Source organism: Taudactylus pleione, unplaced genomic scaffold, assembly GCF_031769625.1.
Source record: "Taudactylus pleione unplaced genomic scaffold, aTauple2 ptg000026l, whole genome shotgun sequence".
Taxonomy (NCBI): domain Eukaryota; kingdom Metazoa; phylum Chordata; class Amphibia; order Anura; family Myobatrachidae; genus Taudactylus; species Taudactylus pleione.
This window is the reverse complement of record NW_028284428.1, coordinates 9,456,287-9,479,261: the sequence shown is the minus strand read 5'-3', so window position 1 is coordinate 9,479,261 and position 22,975 is coordinate 9,456,287. Positions and strand designations below refer to the sequence as shown.

Sequence of the window (22,975 nt, the reverse complement as noted above, 5' to 3'; positions counted from 1 at the left end):
CAGGAAAGGTTTGGCCTCAGAAATCTGTTGAAATTGCAGTGTGTGCTCCTGCATTGTGTCTGGGAGGTGTCTTAGCGCATGCACAGAGATGGATCATATTATGGTGTGTTATGCGAGTGTTGCGGACATATCGGTTTAAGTGGTTGCGTACACAGACGCTCAACCACTCACACCGGAAGCCATACTCTGAAACCAACCCTATGGTAGGTGCAGTTTCTGCATCAAAGGGCAATCAATGGTGTGTCCGAAGATGCACCAATCGGTATTCAGCGCCTACAGAAGATGACAATGGGCTTTGCAGTCCTTGCACATTCAGATACACGGATGTACACCAGGGAAAGCCACAGACGTGACTGAGTCATACTCAGAATCAACCCTATAGTAAAATATTTGCTTACAAAGATGCAAAACTTAAGAAAAAGTAGCAAGTTGAGGAAAAAAGTACACAGCATAGAAACGCTACCCGAGGGGTTGCACCAGGCGTCTTGCGCCATATGGCACAAAAAGGATAGGTGTAGAAGGGCACATCTGTTAGTCACATGACCAAACATATAACATACTGATTGGTAATCCTAAAATGCTGCCACATGGCATACACATGGCCTTCAGTTGGTTTAGTCCATAATAGACAACTCTTTAGCTCTGTAACTGTTTAGTTGTAACTGGCACTAAAAAGAAGCAATTTCCGGAAATCCTGACAACCTACGTAAATCAGAACTCTGAATTCTGGAAAAAAAAAAATTTTGGAATCACTCCAAACAGAAATGCTGGCAACGGCACCGCAACTCATCCCTCTTGCAGCTCGATCTCACCCTGGGCCCGCACATTTTTGGAAGAAGCACTATGGGGCTGCGAGCAATAATCCACAACTCCAGCGGTACTGTGTGGCATACAGTTCCACTTACGCGCTTTGAGTTCAACATTTTTTAAACACCTGGACAGTCATGTTAAACACAGATATGTCCTATTGCATCTTTGCCGCTTGAGTGGCAAATCGCGCTGCGTTCGGACCCGCGACTCCATAGGATTGCATGGTGCGAGCACAGAGCGCGGCATGGCGTACAGTGGCGCAGCTAATCGCATGGCGCGATGCATGAACACATTTGCATCGCAAGCGGCAAAGATGCAAGAGGATACATCTTTACCTTATAAAAACTGATACAATCAAATAGTTACTATTAACCCACCTCTCCGCTTCCTCCCGCTCACGTCTCTCCTGATCCTCCTGCTCTTTCTGCAGGCGAGCCTGACGCCTTTTCTCTGCCAAACTCCGTGCAGCCTCCTCCGCATCGGTTGTGCCGGCTGTGATCTTTCCAGAGCCTGAAATTACAGCAGAGCATTGTTGATGAGAGAGTAAATCTAAGTGAAGGTTTAGGACTGAAGGAAATCCAGGCATTGTAACAAAAAAGCAAAAATCACATAACAGACTAATGAGAAGACTTTTTATTACATCATTTTCAGCAGATTACAGAATTATAATTCATTTGTTTATGATATAACTTCTAAACAAAAAAAAATATGCTCAAAAAAAGGTCTATAGAATGGATAAAATGTACTTGACTAATCTCTAAAATTAGTAAATATAATACTATATTCAGGGGCGTAACTAGACCTAGGGGGGCCCCATAGCAAAATATTCATGAGCCCCCCTAGTTCTGAGACCCCCCCTCGAGCCATGCCCCCCAAACACTGTCCTAACTCCCCTCTTCTCGACTTACCTGCTCCGTGGTCACACTGCGCAGGCCAGGCACACTCTCCCGGCCGCCTCCATCTCTCTCCTGTCACTGACTGATGCTGGGAGGAGGCGGCCATACCTCCTCCCAGTATCAATCAATGAGGAGAGCTAGAGGTGGAGCTGAGTGGGAGGACGCGACCACGGAGAGGGGTCCGGAACAACGGAGCAGGCTACAGGTAAGTCGGGGGGAGGGTGGTGAGGAAGGTGCAGGGGTCGGTCCCAACCCCATAGCAGCCGCACCCCCTGCACCTACGGTAGTTACGCCTATGGGTTATAGGGATTTTAACTAATATCAAGAATATCCATGCTGTTATGTATTTCAAAACGTAAGGTTTAGATTCAATGCATCGACTTTAACAATCCCTGGGTGCCCACTTTGTCTTAATCAGATGCCCAGATTGAAAAAAACATGGATACTGGACACCGTCCACTCACATTGGCTCCAGTCACAAAGGCTATCGTGTGGCATGAATTCACATCTTATATCCTTGAGCTTAGAGACGTGGCTTCCCCAAGAATATACACAAACTTACAGAATACATGCATTGGTTTTCAACTGTATTCAGCAGTAGGGGTAGTATTGCCACAATTATGAATACATATTAATTTGCTCATTTATCTACGTGAAATGTTAAGGCCACCGGGCATGTTATTATCATAACTACCTTTATTCAGCATATTTTGTTAACTCCATAACAATGTGTCTGTGCATGTCACAACGTGATTTGCATAGATTTGAACAACATCATCTTAGAGCAGAGGTTCTCAAACTCCACCATGATATTCCAGGTTTTAAGGATATCCATTCTTGAGTCCAGATGGTTAAAATCAAGTCACCTGTGCTCAAGCATGGATAACCATAAAACGTGGACTATAATGGTGGAGTTATGGAACTTCGGTCTTCGAACGTAATGTTTTGCTCTAACTACAAGGACATATGCAAAACTTGATGAATGTGGGACAAGGATCACAACAACATTAACCACAAAGCAGCCTTGGCCTTATATACATATTCCATTGTATATTACTGAATTTCAGCACTATACTAATGATAGATGGGACAATCACATTGTGATGTAGTCCTATCGACATTTACAATGTTGACATTCATAATACAGACACTACAATGTCAACAGTTAGGTTGACATTAATGAATTGTTGACATTGAAATGTCGACATCTGGGGGAGGGGAGGCATGGGGGGGAAGGGTTTTGGTTAGCAATATTCACTGCCGGAAGTGCGTCAGGATCCACCAGAAGTCACCAGGACCCAGAAGACATAGCTGGAGCCGCCTGACCAGGTAAGTCACCACTAAACTACCAGGGACATTTTGTTAACATTTTAATCAGGTCTACATTTCTTCTGTGTCGACATGAATGTCAACATGCTGCATGTGGACATTACAACCATATTAACATTCTAATGTCGACAAAATTTACCATACTCATTTCATCAACCTCAGCCCACAGAAAACAATGCCTACATTTCATGAATATTTGATTGATTTTTTCTTTTTTAACTTGAGTAATTTTTTATTTAGATTTTTGAATACACACCCAACAAAAAAAAAATAATAATAATAAAAAAAAAAAATATATAAAATGTGGCAGACATGGAAAGAAATGCAACATGCATAGACATTTAAGGCAGAGTACAATTTAAAGACAGAATATCCAGAACAGAATATACATACAACTTCATGTAATAGAAGGAGAAGGTACCAAGTACCCGAAGGCGCCATTCGGGTCCCCGAAACCGGAAGTCAATAAAGAATATAAGGAGCCCAGAAGAAAAGACAGGATATCTTACACAATTACCCTTTCAGTGTAAAATCTAAGTGTACTAACCCTATATTAGATCAGGAAAAATGTTTTCCAAGAAATAAAAAAACTAGCCACATCCTCTAAAATAACAAAACTAAACATAACAAATACACCGAAAACAAACCTCCCTTATAACACCCCACACTGTATAACCTAACCTCAACTCAGGCATACCTGGATCCCCTGGTGCCTGCCCCCATAACTACACTAAACTACCACTAATAACCCCCCCCCCACCCTGATATAAAGGATAACTATCGTATATATGACTGGGGCAAAAGCATTAAATAAATGACCATAATCTAGTTAGAGCAGGTTTCTCCCATAAAATGGTGAGTTGTTTAAAAATATGTGGATTAAATGGGCTAGAAACAGACATATTATACTGCGGCGACTAAATAAATAAATGGCCTTAAACCAAACATAATAGGGGCATCCTATAAAATAGTGAGTAATATAAAAATATTTAAATATAGAGCTATATACACACATAACATAAATGGCTGGTCAACTAAATGAGGCCTTGAGCTGGATAGGGCAAGTTTCTCCCTTGGAATAACAACTTGTTTACTGTACATATACTTATATAAAAAAAAAGCATGAAATCAACTATAAGAAAATACACAAAGATACAGTAATACGAAAATATAAAGACATTAATCAAACGGTACAGCAAAATAATGGACTACAGGATATTAATCTGGCCATGCCTCGGCCTTCTGCGGGAATGTAAAAAGAGGAACAGTCCCATCCCAGCTCAACAAGGGACAAGCAGAGAAGTACATAGAATATATCAACTGCAAATCCTGGATCCACGGCACATCTGACAGGATAAAAAGACAAAGCTTTATAGGAACCACAGCCATCTCCAACCACCCTTGAACAAAGGAGATATCAAATTCAGGAAGAATCACAGCCATAGGGAAGGAGAAATCCATGAAATGAGCTTTCACAGAAGGAGTGGGGACTGCAGATTCAGGAACTGGAGATACAGGCACCCCAACGTCCTCCTGAAGCTTCCAAAGGATACAGCAACGGGAGAGGATAGCCTACTGTAAATCTCCAAATTTATTGATAAGCCCCTGGGCAGAGGCATTAATTGCTTGCAGGATCTGTTGTAGAGAGGTATCCATTCTTAGCATATACAGAATAGCAGATGAATTTTAAAGGCCACTGGTAGAAACTCATCTGAGGCAGCAAGAAAACAGGATATTTCTCTGAAGCCACTTCAGATAGGGAAGGCAGGGAGAGAACTCATAGATAGCCAGGAACTGCCCACAGATTATTGGAAAAGTCAGTGAGACATAAAGCACAAGATCAGACAGGCAGCCAATAAACTTATCTTATCTCCTCTGAAAGGACTGGAGTCTCAACAGCCACCAGCAATAGTGTACAAGGCAGGGAGGAATAGCAGGCAGCCCAGCAGTAGCACTACACAGGACAACAGCCGGAGGAAGGATACCACTGACAGCCGAATCCAAGATGGCCACTGGCTTCACGGACGTGGCTCTCACTCGCAGCAGCAGAGGCCCCCAAAGTACCGGAGGCCGAGACACGGACAGGCAGGACACCGGATAACAACAGTAGGCAGGAAAAAGGAGATCCGCCGCATCAGACCACGCCAAACACAGCCGAAAGCGAGCAGAGCCAGCTCAACATAGAAGGCATGCCATGCAGGGCTGCAGAAGAGGATGCCAGCAGGCCCAGCCAGGCGGGGCCCCACCAGGAGGTAAGTTCAGCAGCAGAGGCCACGAAAAAGGTGTCCCATTGAGCAGTATGCAATCACCCCTCAGGCAGGCAGGAAGGGAGAAAGTCGGGTCCCGCTGCAGGAAATGGATAAGACAGCCGGATTTTTGCAGGAGAGCAGGGAACCAGCGACTTACTCCATGATTATTTGATTGATTTAAATAAAAAACAGAAGCTAAATTCCAGTAAGTTGAATGATTGTGGAATTGCGACTGCAAATTTCAAATCACAAATGTGAATCATGGTCAGGTGGCAATGTACCATGAACATGCTGATGGGCCTTCCAGCCAGTGAAATTCGATCACCAATTTAAAAAAATAAGTGACAGACACAGCAAATTACAACAATATCTTTACTGTACAGTAATGCTGCACTTACACATAGACAGAAGTTGTGTTATGACAACTCTGAGTTTTCCAATGCCATTGTATTTTTTTTTGTTATCTCAAGCTACTCATGCTGGGAGCAGACATTTTGTGGTGGCATAATACAATTTGGTTAAGCCCACAAAGTGACTGCTCCCCATTTGTACAAATGACAGAAAATCTTTAAGGGTCATTTTACAGCTGTGTTTTTTTATGCAGAGATTTTTTTCCCTTATGACTTACTTTCATTTGCATCTTTTTTCTCAACAGTGTAGAAACTTCTGTCTGGTTTAGAGGATTCAGCTTTTGGTTCCACGGGATGTTCTTCTGTTTTAGAATGTGTTTGTTGTTTCTCACTCTTCTTTTTAGGTGTATCTTGGCTAGAAATTGGGCTGGATCGACTTTTGACAGGGGAAGATGGGTACTGTTTGTAAGACTTTGAAAGTGATCTAAAAGTAAAAATATACATATAAAGAGATCTGAGACAGAATCTAAGTAACACGCACATACATCATTTTTAAAACCAAGGATATACAGTCAGGTGCATAAATATTGGGACATTGACAGAATTTCATATTTTGGCCTCTATTCACCACCACAATGGCTTTGAAATGAAACAAACAAGATGTGCTTTAACTGCAGACTTTCAGATTTAATTTGAGGGTAATTACATCCAAATCAGGTGAACGGTGTAGGAATTACAACAGTTTCTATATGTGCCTCCCACTTTTTAAGGGACCAAAAGTAATGGGACAAACTAAACAATCCTAAATCTAACTTTCACTTTTTAATACTTTGTTGCAAATCCTTTGCAGGCAATTAGGGCCTGAAGTCTGGAACGCATAGACATCACCAGACGCTGGGTTTCATTCCCTGGTGATGCTCTGCCAGGCCTCTACTGCAAATGTCTTAATTTCCTGCTTGTTCTTGGGGCATTTTCCCTTCAGTTTTGTCTTCATCAAGTGAAATGCATGCTCAATTGGATTCAGGTCAGCAACTCTTTGGTTGCTTTTGCAGTATGCTTCGGGTCACTGTCCGTCTGCACTGTGAAGCGCCGTCCAATGAGTTCTGAAGCATTTGACTGAATATGAGCATATAATATTGCCCGAAACACTTTAGAATTCATTCTGCTGCTTTTGTCAGCAGTCACATCATCAATAAATACAAAGGAACCAGTTCCATTGGCAGCCATACATGCCCACACCATGACACTACCACCACCATGCTTCACTGATGAGGATCATGAGCAGTTCCTTTCCTTCTCCATACTCTTCTCTTCCCATCACTCTGGCACAAGTTGATATTTGTCTCATCTGTCCATAGGATGTTGTTCCGGAACTGTAATGGCTTTTTTAGATGTTGTTTGGCAAACTCTAATCTGGTCTTCCTGTTTTTGAGGCTCACCAATGGTTTACATCTTGTGGTGAACCCTCTATATTCACTCTTGTGAAGTCTTCTCTTGATTGTTGACTTTGACACATATACACCTACCTCCTGGAGAGTGTTCTTGATTTGGTCAACTGTTGTGAAGGGGTTTTTCTTCACCAGGGAAATAATTCTTCTGTCATCCACCACAGTTGTTTTCCGTGGTCTTCCGGGTCTTTTGGTGTTGCTGAGCTCTCCGGTGTGTTCTTTCCTTTTAAGAATGTTCCAAACAGTTGATTTGGCCACACCTAATGTTTTTGCTATCTCTCTTATGGGTTTGTTTTTTTCAGCCTAATGATGGCTTGCTTCACTTATAGTGACAGCTCTTTGGATCTCAGTCGACAGCAACTGATTCCAAATGCAAATGTCACACCTAGAATCAACTCCAGACCTTTTACCTGCTTAATTGATAATGAAATAACGAGGGAATAGCCCACACCTGTCCATGAAATAGCTTTTGAGTTGATAGTCCCATTACTTTTGGCCCCTTAAAAAGTGGGAGGCACATATAGAAACCGTTGTAATTCCTACACCATTCACCTGATTTGGATGTAATTACCCTCAAATTAAATCTGAAAGTCTGCAGTTAAAGCACATTTTGTTTGTTTCATTTCAAAGCCATTGTGGTGGTGAATAGAGGCCAAAATATGAAAATTCTGTCAATGTCCCAATATTTATGCACCTGACTGTGTGTGTATATATAATTATTGTTATCCTTTATATATTTATCCTTTATATATTTATTTATATATTTTACAGTACAATATAGGACAAGGACATGGATAATATACATTGCTACATTAGTGACCATAACACCTAGATATGCAACAGAGCATAAGCAACCAAGTGTTAGGTGCCCTGGTGGGGGGTAAGAAGTAGATGAAAGTAAAGTAAGGAGAAGCACAAGAGGGTAGAGGCCCTGCTCGTAAGAGCTTACATTCTAAAGGGGAGGGGCAGACAAGCAGGTGTGACACAGATGGGGTAAACAGGGAGGAAGGAGCATGTTGCAGCAAGTTAGGAAGGGAGCTGGAAGGTTTTGATGAAGTAGTGGGTCTTGAGAGCCCGTTTGAAGGATTGTAAAGAGGTGGAGAGTTTGATAGGGAGAGGGAGAGAGTTCCAAAGGTCGGGAGCAGCACGGGCAAAGTCTTGGAGGAGAGAGTTGGAGGAAGTAATCAGTTGGCATGAGAGGCGGCGTGCATTAGTTGAGCGAAGGGGTCGGACAGGAGAGTGGAGGGAGATGAGGTCAGAGATTTAAATGGGAGAGGAATGGGTGAGGGCTTTGTAAGCAAGTGTGAAAACTTTGAATTGGGTTCTAAAAGGGAAGAGGAGCCAGTGGAGGGCTTGTAGGAGAGGGGAGGCAGATGTAGAGCGTTTGGAGAGGAAGAGGAGTCGAGCAGTAGCATTGAGGACAGACTGGAGAGGAGAGAGATGGGAGTTGGGGAGGCCAGATAGGAGGAGGTTACAGTAGTTCAATCTGGATATGACCAGTGAATGTATGAAGGTTTTCTTGGCATCCTGGGTGAGAAAGGGTCTAATCTTGGAAATATTTTTGAGATGGAAACGACAGGACTGTGAGAGGCTCTGGATATGTGGTTTGTAGGAGAGGGAGGAGTCCAGGATAACTCCAAGACAGTGCACTTTGGGGCTAGAGGAGATAGTTGTGCCATCACTTGTTAAAGAAATAGTGAGAAGTGAGGTTATGTTGGAGGGTGGGAAAATGATCAGCTCAATCTTAGACATATTAAGTTTAAGAAATCGCTGGGACATCCAGGAAGAAATAGCAGAGACACAGTTGGAGATACGAGTGAGGAGAGAGGGGGAGAGGTCAGGGGAGGAAAGGACCTGATAAGAGCCATGACTTCCTCTCCAGATACAGGGGGAAGGATGTCAGAGTCTGTGAAATGGATGGAGATGGGTGATCCGGGAAAGGAGGAGGTGTAGAGCAGGGGGACTGGTGGGATATTATGTCCTGACGTACGGAATCAATTTTAGATGCAAAGCTGGTAGCAAAGTCAAGGGCAGTGAGTGAATATATACATATACACACACACACATATATATATATTCATACATACACACACACACTCTACTGTTAAACTTTGCTCTATACGGTATCTAGGAAAAACAACAGTATTCCAGCTGGTGCTAAATGAGAATCAAAATAATGGTTGTAGAATTGCATCTTTTTTTGTACACGGTAATGAATTATTGGTTATTAACTGGTAACCCCTGTCAGCGCTGGAGAAATCTTTTAATTTGTCTGTATCTACTGTATGTGTATATATTTTTTTGATAAAGGTTGTAGACGAGATATTTATATTAATGTCTACGTTTCCACATCTCCAGTGCTATAAAAAATACTGGTGGGTATCAGTCTTTTGCTTTCCATGCAGGTCACAACGTAAAGGATGGATAAAGTATATTTCAGTCTGCGGACCCAGCACAGCATAGTCACTAATGTTCCACATTCAAAAGATTCATACTTCGGTGTTGCTGGAGAAGAAGACCTCTTGGACAGGGAGACGGGAGACTCGGACCTCCGCAGTGAGGAACCTACAGCACATGATGAGACAGGAGTAGTCGGCCGCTTTTCTTTCTTTAACTTTTCAGGCTGTAAAATTAGACAAACCAAAGTATGTTAAAAAGTGGCAAGTAATATAATATAACACAGTAATTTCAAATATTAAATTAAATCATGATCCTAAACCCATAAGATAAATCTGCATTAAAACACCTCCCTATTTAAATGGCAGGTGGTTCTATAATACAAGTTTAGTCATCCATATAGATACAAAGAAACATTGTGTCTCTTTATGGGTTGGGACGGGAATCCTGGCGGTCAGAATACAGAAAGCGACATCCCGATAGATAGAATCCCGACGCCTGAAGGTAAGTAGCCTAACCCTAACCTTCCCCCTAACCCACCTTTCCCGCAGCCTACCCTAATCCTCCCCTCCCACAGACTAACTCTAACCCTCCCCCGCACCCCCCCGCAGCCTAACCCCCCCCCACCCCCTAGCTATAATCCTCCCCCCAGTGCCTATTCCTAACTCTCCCCCTAACCTTAATACCGTTGCGATGCCGGCGAGCAGGATTCTGGAGCCGGGATTCCGGCGCCGGTATTCTTAGTGCCGGCACACCGACCGCAAGGATGGTGACTACATCCCATCTTTTTAGAACCATGTGGGCTCCATCTGTAATATGCTTTAGGGCTACCACCAGTGGATAATAGTACAGAGAAGTGCACAGAGGTCATATAGTGAAGGGGCAAATATGCAGTGAAGTTATAAATGGACTAGAGGACAGACGACAGAGTAGCTATAAACCTCATAAAGCTTTGAAGGGTAAAAGGACAATATATTTTAGGGTACTACAGTAAATAAAAAAATCACTTAAGTTTTGTGGGGCAGATGCGTTTCAGGACAGAGAAATTGGAAACATTGTCTAGTGACATGTTGCAGTATTGCTGATTATCTGAAACATGTCTATATCAGTTTGTGACATCAATTTGTGACTAAACAACACCATAGAGAAGTAGCGCTTATTTGGCATTTGCTGCGATGCGTTCTGATCCACATTGGTAAATCAGAACACCAACCATTTTAAATCTTTTCATCAACCTCATCAGTAGATTAGGCTCTCCAACTCACAGTATACGGTGTATACCAATATAAAGAAAGTGACTATTCTGTGACAAGTTTAACAGCTACAGTTTTATTCATCTAACCTGTTTGGATAATGTATGTTTCAGCTGGCAAGCACTATATTAGTCCTGTTTGATTCCCCGGAAAGTTTCAGACTGTATAAAGTTACATTCCCTGCATATACCTATAAACTAACTGATCCATTATACCATATCCATTATTTCTACAGCAAATTGGTCAGCTGTCTGGTATATAAAGACTACATTTCATCATGTTTGCCGACGTATGCTCATACCATCTGAAGATTTATTGGTTACAGCTCAACTACCATTACGCAAGAATACTATTTTTGTGTAAATACTAGGAACTTGTTTTTCATTCCATGTGGCTACAATTATTCCACCTCTATAGACACTGGTATGTGCTAACAGCTACACCTCAGGCACTTGTTATAGGTGTCACACCTAGTACCAGCATGTGCACAAGTCTACTTACATTATCTTTCCTCATCTCCCTGTTCTTTCACATATTGGACTTCTTTGGATCTACTTTTTCTTTATCAATTATTCGCTATAATCAATGTTTATTTGACGCCGTTTTTATCCCTACATTGTTCTCACTCCAGAAGAGTGAGAACAACGTAGAGATAAGTTTATGCAAAACCTAGAGAGGATATGTCTCCAAGGATATACCTTGGAGACAGATAAAGTGGAGAGAGACAAAGTACCAACCAATCAGCTTCTAGCTGCCATTTTATAGGAGAAATGACAGACAGGAGTCTATTGGTTGGTACTTTATTTATCTCCACTTTCTCTCTCTCCAAGGTTTGATGCATCTTCCCCTCCCATCTGATGGTCAGAATGCATAACAATAGCTTTTCACTTATCTTCTCCTTTGTGCAGAGAATGACTTTGTACTTCTATAATAAACCCTTTACCCCCAATTCAATCTCTCTAATAAATCATCGTTAGGCACAGTTTGGGAGCATATCCTCTTCAGGTTTTGCATAAACTGGCCTACACGTGTCCTGCAGTTGCGCTAAACAGTCCTTTCTAGCACGCATGTTTCTTCAAATCTTAGTTGCAATCCGATGTGACAAACTGCTTCACGAGACTGCACCGATTAATTTGATATGCGACACTTGGATATTTGTGCAAGACAGAATGCAAATCTATATACGAAGTGCTACGATGCAGGGGCCACAGATTTTATTCACTCCAAGCTCTGTTGTGCTTTGTATACAGACTCAGATGCACACAGATATACAAAGGTCACATATCAAACTAATCAGTGCAGTCTAACCAAGTGGTTTATCGCATCCGATTCGACTAAGACACATTTGAGGGCGAATAAGACGCGAAAAAGATGCCTGGGACTAGCTGAGTCACGCAGGAACAGGTGGCTCACTCGCGCTGCATGGCATAATGTATGTATGGGCATGTTCTCCAATACCCAAATGGGACTAATCTTTTTCTTTTACCGAATGTAAATTTTAGATTTTTTTTTTCTTCAATTTATGAACTCATATTGTCCGCTGGACACTGCTGAGATCTTTCCCACCCTATGACTGTTCCTATTTTACCACCAATGGAATCCACTACAAATACCCTCAAGCACCCAATGCCACACTAACCATTAGAATGGCAAAAGTAACCAGTAACACACCTTATTCCCACTGATAATCCAGTGCATTCCAATTATTACAGAGGAATGAATGGCATGTGGGGAGGCAATAGAAAGCAGTCACTTACCTGTTGGGACTCGGGGGATGTAGCTTTGGCTCCATCTGTTCCATTAGGGGATGGCAAGGTCTTCTTTCTCTCAGAGCTCCGTGCAGGAGAAGGCTTGAAAGGAGATTTAAGAGGGCTAGCAGGGGCTACACGAGGACACACATGGAAGACTAAAGAGTTACGGTGTAAAGGTAAAGAATGAAAGAATGTACAGGAGGAAGTTTATAGAGCAAGAAAAAAGGGGGAAAAATACATAAATGTGTTAAATACAAATACAAAAAGAAACATGGTCTATACTGTAGTACAATCACCAACCTATCAGTAGAATTCTTATGACATGCCCTGTAAATAGTCCACTACTGTCCTTTAATGAGCCTCCTCTGAGCTATTTTTATTTTCTTCTAATTAAAAGGTAATGATGTTTGCTACATAAAAACTTTAGTGCAGTACCAGGAGCTTAAATTAAGGAATATTATATACAATGGTTACAAATAAATTAAGCTTTTATATCATTACCACATTGTAGAAAAATGTATAGCAAACAAAAAAAAAAGAAAAAAATAAGTATACTGTAAATATCAAAGCTGTGCTTCATCAGGTATCATTTCATGCATGCATAATTCTACGTTTGGCTATGCTGAACCACAGAGCTACTATAACTATGAAATAAAGAACCTACATAAAAGTTTTGAAGCCAGAATACTGCATTTTACTTTATGCTAGCTGTAAGCACATTAATCCTTGTAATGCTGGAGTATTAGAAGCCTCAATTATGGTAAATAGGCTGTGATCCTAAGATATGAAGTGTAATAGATCAGCTGCATATTTACAGTACCAGACCATCAAACTCATAAACCAGTAATACATGAGACAAGATACATACACACTGGTGTACTCACTGGTTTTTGTAATGAGGTTTACGCATAAAACCAAAAATCGTATTTATAGATCAGTTTACTATGCATTAACCAGCGTGTTCTGTCGGTGTTCTTTTTAACATGCATAAATGCATTTAAACTGCTTACATTACTGTGAATGTATGTTGTCTAGCTTATTATAAGAGTTGCAGATCTGCTTCCTGTTTCACCATCACCGCTAACAGCTCCTAAAGAATATCCCAGACAAATCCCAATGGCTTCCCCAAAGGCTGGAGTATCCAATTTATGGGTTTAAGGGACTATGCAGTGGTGGCGAACCCTGGCACTCCAGCTGCTGTGGGACTACATATCCCAGCATGTCATGCCACAGTTTTAGCATTCTCTAATAGCAAAACTCTGGCAGTGCATGCTGGGATATGTAGTCCCACAGCAGCTGGAGTGCCAGAGTTCGCCACCACTGGACTATGGTAATACTTGAAACATTATGTTTATTGCAACTTTTGCTAAAACAATAATTGTAATATAAAATATCCTTATAGTCTACAGTATGTGTGTCACCTGGTTCATTCTGTACACAGTGGTGCTTGAAATTTTGTGAACCCTTCAGAATGTTCTATATTTCTGCTAAAACTAGCTCAGATTTTAACACAAGTCCTAAAAGTAGATAAAGAGAAGCAATTCAAACAAATGAGACACAAAAATTAGACATGCTAATTTTTTTTATTGAGGAAAATGATCCAATATCACATATCTGTGAGTGGCAAAAGTATGTGAAACTTTAGGCTTAGCAGATATTTTGAAGGTAAAATTAGAGTCAGATATTTTCAATCTATGGGATGACAATCAGGTGTGAGTGGACAACCTGACTTTTTAAAAGAACAGGGATCTACCAAAGTCTGATGTTCACAACACATGTGTACAATGCCACGAACAAAAGAGATTTCTGAGGACCTCAGAAGAAGAGTTGTTGATGCTCATCAGGCTGGAAAAGGTTACAAAACCATCTCTAAAGAGTTTGGACTTCACCATTGAACAATCAGACAGATTGTTTTCAAATGGAGGAAATTCATGAGTCCACCATCAAGAGGACACTAAACAACAATGGTGTGCATGGAGAAAACCACTGCTCTCCAAAAAGAACATTGCTCGTCTGCAGTTTTCTAAAGATAACTTGGACAAGCCAGAAGACTATTGGAACAATGTTTTGTGGACAGATGAGTCCAAAATAGAGCTTTTTGGTTTAAATGAGAAGTGTTATGTTTGGAGAAAGAAGAACACTGCATTCCAGCATAAAAACCTCATACCATTTGTGAAGGACGGTGGTGGTGGTGGTATCAGAGTTTGGGCCTGGTTTGCGGCAAATGGCCCAGGAATGACTTGCCATCATTGATGGGACAATGAATTCTGAATTATACCAGAATATTCTAAAGAAAAATGTCTTGACATCTGTCCATGAGCTGCATCTCAAGAGAACTTGGATCATGCAGCAAGACAACGATCCAAAGCACACAAGTCATTCGGCCAAAGAACGGTTAAAGAAGAATATATTTAAAGTTTTGGAAAGGCCAAGTCAAAGTCCGGACCTTAATCCAATCGAAATGTTGTGGAAGGATCTGAAGCGAGCAGTTCATGGGAGGAAACCCACCAACATAACAGAGTGAAGCTGTTTTATACAGAATGGGGTAAAATTCCTCCAAGCTGATGTTTAGGACTAATCAACAATTACCGGAATCATTTAGGAGCAGTCATTGCTGCACAATGGGGTCATACCAGATACTGAAAGCAAAGGTTCACATACTTTTGCCACTCACAGATTTGTGATATCAGATAATTTTCTTCAATAAAAAAAATTAGCATGTCTAATTTTTTTGTCTAATATATTTGATTTGGTTCTCTTTATGTACTTTCAGGACTTGTGTGAAAATTTGAGGTAGATGTAGGCCAAATTTAAGCAGAAATATAGAAAATTCTGAACGTTTCCCAAACTTCCAAGCACGTGTGTGTGTGTGCGCGTGTGTGTGTGCGTGCGCGCGTGTGTCCACCAACTGTATACATTATTTTTGCTTTGGTGGCAATAAAATAACTACAACAATGATGTGTTGTAACCTCCAGCAACCAATGAGGTATCAGTTTTTCTCAGTCTAATGTAGTCAGAATAATGAAAGCACATTTCTAATTGGTATATATTTGTCTACCAATGTGCACTACTTCTATTATTTTATTTAAAAAAATAAAATAAAATGTTTTACATTATCAGGAGTAAAACAAACCATGGTTATGTCAATTTACAAAGCTTCTCTAATAGCTTAAATGTCTCTATTTTAATGCACTATAGTATTATCCCATAATTTATATATATATATATATATATATATATACACATACACACACACACACACACATATATACATACATGCATATAGATATATTATTAAAACGTGAATATTCATTTTAATGTTTATTTCTCCCTACAGATGTATATCTTCCTCCCTAAATGTCTCTTCTACATTTCAACTAATAATTTCTGTTTAAATGAACCCTATGATCTGGCAACAATTCGTTCTATCCCATATTACCTGGCATGGAATGACATGATTCATTAAGCATGGCTGTACTCCTGCTCCTGGTTAAGGAAGAGTGTGTTGGAGTCAGCAGTCGAGTGACAATGAAATTATCCATAGGACTAAGATACATGCGATGGGCTAATGGATGGAAGCAAAGTAATGAATGTTAAAACAAAATAAACATAAGAACACTAAAACAATGACTTAAAAGGTGGTAAAAATTAATGGTGAATGAAAATAAAACTGAAAATGAAGAACTAAAATACAAGAAAAATGTTGAAATCTACACACACACACACACACACACCATAAAGATAGAAAAAGATAACACGTTCCCAGTTACCATTTGATAATTTTATTTATATAGCACTTCTCTCCAGATGAACTCCCCAATATAACTAGATCGTATATATATATATATATATATATATATATATATATATATATATATATATATATATTCGGTTTTCTCACGGCTGTTGTTAAACTAGAAGACAATTCACTTAGAATTATGAGCAGACACACAGCTGGTAAACCTTCATGTGATGTCTAATAAGAGGTCATAATAAAATAATATGCTTCAACATCTTCATAATTCCAGGACATGTAGTACTTAAGGAAAACATAACAAAAATAATATATTGTTGCACTGCTGTGTGTAATTCTGCTAGGAGAGGTCCAGACTGTCCCTCAGACAGAACCTATCAATCACAACAGGCTCCTTGGCCATCACTTGATCATGATTTATATACAGATCCAGGAATCATACTGCCATATAAACTGTATCTTATATAGATTTAGGTTTACCTCCCATGAGATAATATTGTACACAGAGTGCCTTTATATGACTGGTTAGGGATCATTGTAGATTGGGAAGTATAACTTGAATCTAGGCATAGGCTGCTAGTTAGGCATACAGTATATGCTAGTGTAGGGACTGCAGAGATTTGGGGTCCCTTGATGACGGTCTGCAAGTTTAAAAATGTAAAATGTTTTAATCAAAATGCGATCAAAGGGCCTGATTCAGAGCCGGACGCTCTTTGAGAGCGCTCGCTCTGAATCAGGGTGTCCCTGTTTTTTTTTTAAAAAAAAAGACGACCTCCTGGCCGCTCACTAAGCTGTGGGTGACCACCCACAGCTTTAGCGAGCGGCCAGGTGATGGTCGCGATTGTCACGACCATCGGGGCTTGCGACGAGACCCTTGTGGTAGGGTCTCGTTCCCGCTAGCCCCAGTGAGCTTTCAGCTCTAATAGAGCCGGAAGCTCACCCACTGACATCACTTGTGAGGTCAGTGGGGCCGCCCCCAAACGGCAGGCATTCCTTCGGGAACGCCTCGGTTTGGCCTGCCACCACCCCTGCCCGCCTCCAAAACGGGGCAAGCTGTCAATCACAATCGACAGCTGCCCCGCTTTGGTGCGAGACCCGTAGCGACGGAGCGCCCGTCGCTGGCTGGGTCTCGCGCATGCGCAGCGGGAGACCATCAACCCGCTTGCGAGCGGGTCTGAATCAGGGCCAAAATCCCCAAGCTTTTATTTGCTAGAGACGCACATATTTTCAGTACACTATTGATTGTGCAGATAACAACAGTCTTTGTTAGGCAACACTCAATGCCATAAAATTATGGCAATATTACTTAGAGGTCTCTAGACTTTCTACAGCAAGGAAATATACAGTTTTGATACCATTTACCACTATGTCCAGTGATATACAGTATGAATAACCTATTTTTAGTGTAATTGTCCTATTTATCCTGTAGAAAGAATTGTATAATAAGTACAGGCTGTACACAGTTAACCGAACTTCCATATTGCACCCGCACAGCATGTCTTGGGAAAAGATGTACTGCAGTTTTGGCACCTAAACAAGCTCCCTGTGATCAATTCTCTTCCAGTCTGCTGCACAGCACCACTAACAACAAGCAGCATGCAGACACACCTAATCTGGGAGAGGTGCCTGCTCTGATCTGCAAGGTCATCAGATACTTGTCAAAGCTGCAGACACAAACTATTAATTTACATTTAGAGCTAGTCAATGATTGCAATGAACTACATTTACAATACAGTGCTCTGGAAACAAACTAGTTTTAATTTAGAGACCATGGATTCCAAATGTGAACAGAACTGCATTGCTGAATATGAATTTTGAAAACTTGTACATGCAATAGCCATGCTTAGGCCACATTCTACCTTGCTTTTCTCTAAAACATCTAAAGTGGACCTAGTCTTTAAGAACTAGTTATATTTTATTAATATGGAAGGTAAGGGCCGACCCAATGCGGGCTGCAGCGGGGGCTGGGCATAGGGTACTTAGACTTTCACTGGTCACAAACAAATAAAAATGTGACCTTCAATCAGGCAGATTACAGTTCAGTAGGGCTGGATCAGTTTGCTATTTCTGCTGTAAGTAAGGGCTTGTTCATATATCTATTACGGTGGTTCCCAAACTTTTTTGAATCATGGCACCCTGGAGTATCAGCATTGTTTTCACGGTGCCCCTAAGTTTAAGTTTGTTATTGAGAGATTCAGAATTTTTTTTGTAAAGTAGTAAAGTGAAGTGCGAATTGTGCTGACCTGTCATACTTAGGGTCAGTTATGTGGTGTTGGACAGGTTTGTGCTTCTGTTTGTCCACATATTTACATTACATTGACCATAAATAATTTGATATGCTGCTGGAGCACCAACCTGAGGCACCCCTGCAAGAGTCTCGAGGCACCCCAAGGTGCCACCACGCACAGTTTGGGAACCACTGATCTATTACATTGTTCTAGGCCCTAGGGGAATTCTCCATACAATAAATAAAAGGCATGATTAATTGTTATTGTCAAAGTCCACTGCAATCCAATTTTTGGGATGCTAAAACCAGTAAACAGTTTTATGAGCTCATTCCTTCAATGTATCTCAATCTCAATGCAACAAGAGTGTACTGTAAGTTCTGGGACTGTGCTCATTATCAATGAATAGATAAACCTTAAATATACAATCACAGTTGATCATAGATATTTTCACATATGGAAGAGCATAATTCTTATACAATAACTATGTAACCAAAACGTGTAAACTCACTTGAGCACAGTTACACTGTAAAGATTTCAGGTTTATAGAATATATGTTTATGCCCTATGTTCCTGATTAGGCTTACATTAGGCCTGATTCAACAAGGATCGCTATTGCAATAGCGATTACGCACACAGTCTCATTGCGAAGATATGCTAATGATTGCAATGCTAAACGCAGCCTAACATAAGGATGTCCACTTTACCTTACACACATCCGTAATACTTATCAAGACTGCGAAACCATCTGTAAGATCGAGTACAATCGCAGCCTCACGCACACTTGCACAAGGTCTGACCTTACTCAGGAATTGCTAACCTCATCGCACGCAGTGAAAGGCCAAGCTGTGTATGCCATCGCACTGGCTAATTTATGCATGCCCCTGTAACGGCATTCAAATGCACCAGAGTGTCTTTCTTCGACCCCCCTCACCACCCCCAAACGCTACTTCCCGTCGATCACTCTGTGAGGGGTCTGCGTAGTCACTGCAATCGCAGTCCAGATCACAGTGGAGTGTTCGCACACACGCACTGCAATGCATACACAGTACGCAACAATTGGCTGATTGCGTGCTTAATCGCAATAGCGATCCTTGCTGAATCAGGCCCATTATAACATAAGGCCTGATTCTGAGATGGGAAGAAAAAGTAGGATAGAGCAAGTAACTTTGTACCTTGGAAAAACCAATGTTATACTGCAGCTGGGACAAGTACAGTAACTGTGCACCTTGGTAAAATTATGTTATAGTGCAGGTGGGACAAGTACAGTAACTGTGCACCTTGGTAAAATTATGTTATAGTGCAGGTGGGACAAGTACAGTAACTGTGCACCTTGGTAAAATTATGTTATACTGCAGGTGGGACAGATGTAAAATGAGCAGACAGATTATATTTAGGAGGGATGTGTCCAAACTGAATTCTAAATTGCAGTGTAAGAATAAAGGTATCCAGCATTTGTGGGCTACATGCAAAAGCAGCCTGTATTTATATAATGTATGTATTTGCACCCCTTGCATTGCTACATGATTTGTCCAGTTACTTGCTCTTTCTTGCTTTATTCCCAACTCAGATTCAGGCCTATAGCGCCATCTACTGGGGTGAACTAAACATTTGAACTCTAACTTCATATAGGTTAATGATACATTTTTAGAACTTACACCTTCATATCTTGTTGGCATTATAATTAATAATTATTATAATACATCAGCAATACAAAGGTTCTAGCAATACAGAGTAGTATAATATGTAAATACATAAAACTGGATAGTAGATATGACAATACAATACAAAATACCCCATCCACAGGTGTATTAAGAGAGGAGGGGACCCGTGTTCACTCCCTGTCCGGGGCCCCCTTCTCTCTCTCTCCGGCAGCCGCTGCACACTGACAGCGTCAGTAGGGCACTAGTCTGTGCCCGGAGTCTACTGCGCATGAGCAGGAAACCGGGAAAATGGCATGGCAGCCATTTTCCCAGCGCTTTGTGTATCGCCTCTCCAGTCTATGTGGAACTTTGGAGAGGTAAGTATAGGTGCAGGGTGTGCGGTGTGGGCCCCCCCTGGACCCAGGGGCTTGTGTGCACCACACACCCTGCACCCATTATAGATATGCCCCTGCCCATTCATAAACACTATGGGCATGATCCAGAGTTGCATGTAAATCGGCAGCAATTAAGGCCACTTTACGCATTTGGATAGAAATATGATTTTCAGCCTTTATCCATAGTCATCTGCATCTATGCAACCGCTCTGTCCCCACCCCTCCGCTGATGAGCTGCCTTCGGTATAATCAGCATGCACATTTACCAGCAGAAGGTCCGAATGAGTATAGGCTGATATCTACATACGCTCATCATTGAATACTCAGCATTCTGGAAGCACACCCCCAGCATGCCGTCAGGGCACTTCTCCAGTGTGTGAGAAACCTCTTCCCGTCCAGCAATATCCACTCAATCGCAAGTAGAGATGCGACTGAAATCCCAATGACTCTGAATCACCCAGTAGTGAAATTCCCATTAGGAACGTGCCATGGGGCGCCACTTGTTGGGGATAGCACTTGGATTCTTGTTTTGATACGGTCAGTCCAAAATGTACCAGTAACTTCAAAATATTTCCATTGTACATTACTGTATGCTATCATTAGAAGAAAGGAAGGAAGATCCTGCACCAAACTCGACATATAAAAAGAGGTCACAATACTAAATCAATATGTACCAATAATACTGTAAAAACATCAAATGGGTTAATACCCAGAACATATTGTGTGTTGGTGGTGGTCCCCAGGGCTTGTATTTCTAAACTATACAGTTGGGTTTTGACAAGGAAACAAAACAAAAGGAAAAAACACCTCTTTTTGGGGGCACTCTTATTTACAAAGTTTAAAATATAATTTTTATTAGGTATACATTAACAAAGAAAAAGTAATATATAATTGTCTCTCAGGTGATCAAAAGGACAAACAGAGGCACCTTATAAGTATACGCAGAAAAATATATAAACAGTATAAAAAAATATATTCATAATGGGGATAATTCTCCAATATCAGTCTGTATATGGGATAGAATATCTATTTGATAACATCAGTACTACAATGCCAGTGTTATTTTGTAGTGATACTTAGGCACATATATCAAGAGATAATTTGTTAATACACAGTATGTTGCCACAGGTAACCAGTTTACTTTAGCATATAAAAAAATGAGGAGACAAAACATATACACAAATAGATGAGAGAAGGGACATGCAGAAACCTGAAAAAACCTTGAAGAAAAACAAAAGAAACTGAAAAAATAGTCAAAAGAAGGACACTGTATTTCTGAAACTGCATGAGGCTACTAATTGTATGGGATAATACTGCTGCTTGCTGCTCATTTCAGAAATAGTTTGCTGATTGTATGGGACTATATTATTATCCCTATTGTTGGTCCTACATGATGTGTAAACTTGATATAAGTCATTCTTGAGGCCTGATTAACGTGGCACTCTTATCTGCAAAAACATATATGATGATATTCAACGTGATATCTGATAAAACTGCGCCACTAGACTGATTATACTGGTGTCTTAATATTTTGTCTCCGTACAATTTTTTCAGTTTCTTTTGTTTTTTTATTCAAGTTTTTTCAGGTTTCTGCATGTCCCTTATCTCATCTATTTCCTTGTCAAAAGTCACCTGTAATGTATGCTATCTTTACTGAAGTATAAACTAGTAAGACATGTACAGACTGCCCCTGTAAGCTGACCTACTTATTAAATATGTATAGCTTAAATAAAGCAAACAATGTCATAGTTCACGTCTTATTTTTATTATTATAGTGAATTGTCAATCTTCAAATGAGGGCTTATAAGCAAACCATGAAAATAATAAATTTGGGCAGAGGGGGGCAGCCATTTCTGTTGTGCCTATGGTTGCCCTGACCCCTAAATGCGCCTCTGTAGTCTACTAAAAATCAAGAAATGGCCTCACAGACAGAATTGCATGCAACTCTGAATCCGGCACAATGCGTATATTCTACTTAATTTTGTGGTAGTAGTGAAAAAAATTAAAAAACAAAAATGCTAAATTATATTTTTTTTTTATGCATGTATAAGCACTGAAATGAATGGGCCTAATCATTTCAATGCTGTTTCCACATGTGTGCTAATAACTCACCTAAAAAGAATGGGAATATTAAAATGAATGAATGTAAATTTGGAACCCCTTCTGAAGTTGGTTCTGGTATAAAAGATTGGCAGTAAAAAGGTAGACAATGTCTAGAAAGACAAAAGATGTTAGAAAGGCAATAGGTCGACAGGGACAAAATTTCGACACATTAAAGGTCGACATGAAGGTCGACGTGTACAAATGGTTGCCGGGGTCAAAAGGTCAACATGAAAATTGTCGACACGCGAATGGTCAACACATTTTTTTTCTAACCCTAACCTTCACCCTAAACCTAACCCTTCCCTTGGTGCCTAATCCTAAACCTCCCTTGTGGTGCCTAACCATAACCGTCGGGGTAGGTGCCTGACTCTA

At 40.7% G+C, this 22,975-nt stretch overlaps 1 protein-coding gene across 6 annotated transcripts in view; it reads right to left on the bottom strand.

Moving 5' to 3' along the window:
- The window catches only part of MAP7D2 (MAP7 domain containing 2), a 163,919-nt gene that overhangs the window by 19,924 nt on the left and 121,020 nt on the right, over positions 1-22,975 (bottom strand). For 3 of the 6 annotated variants that reach the window (XM_088451503.1, XM_088451505.1, XM_088451504.1), the window contains 5 exons: positions 15,923-16,048; positions 12,490-12,638; positions 9,578-9,705; positions 5,913-6,118; positions 1,188-1,320 (listed from right to left, as the gene is read on the bottom strand). In XM_088451503.1, coding sequence (XP_088307629.1) covers positions 1,188-1,320; positions 5,913-6,118; positions 9,578-9,705; positions 12,490-12,638; positions 15,923-16,048 — 742 coding nt within the window. The remainder of the gene's footprint in view (positions 1-1,187; positions 1,321-5,912; positions 6,119-9,577; positions 9,706-12,489; positions 12,639-15,922; positions 16,049-22,975) is intronic. The other 3 variants (XM_088451506.1, XM_088451508.1, XM_088451507.1) reach the window with 2 other exon arrangements.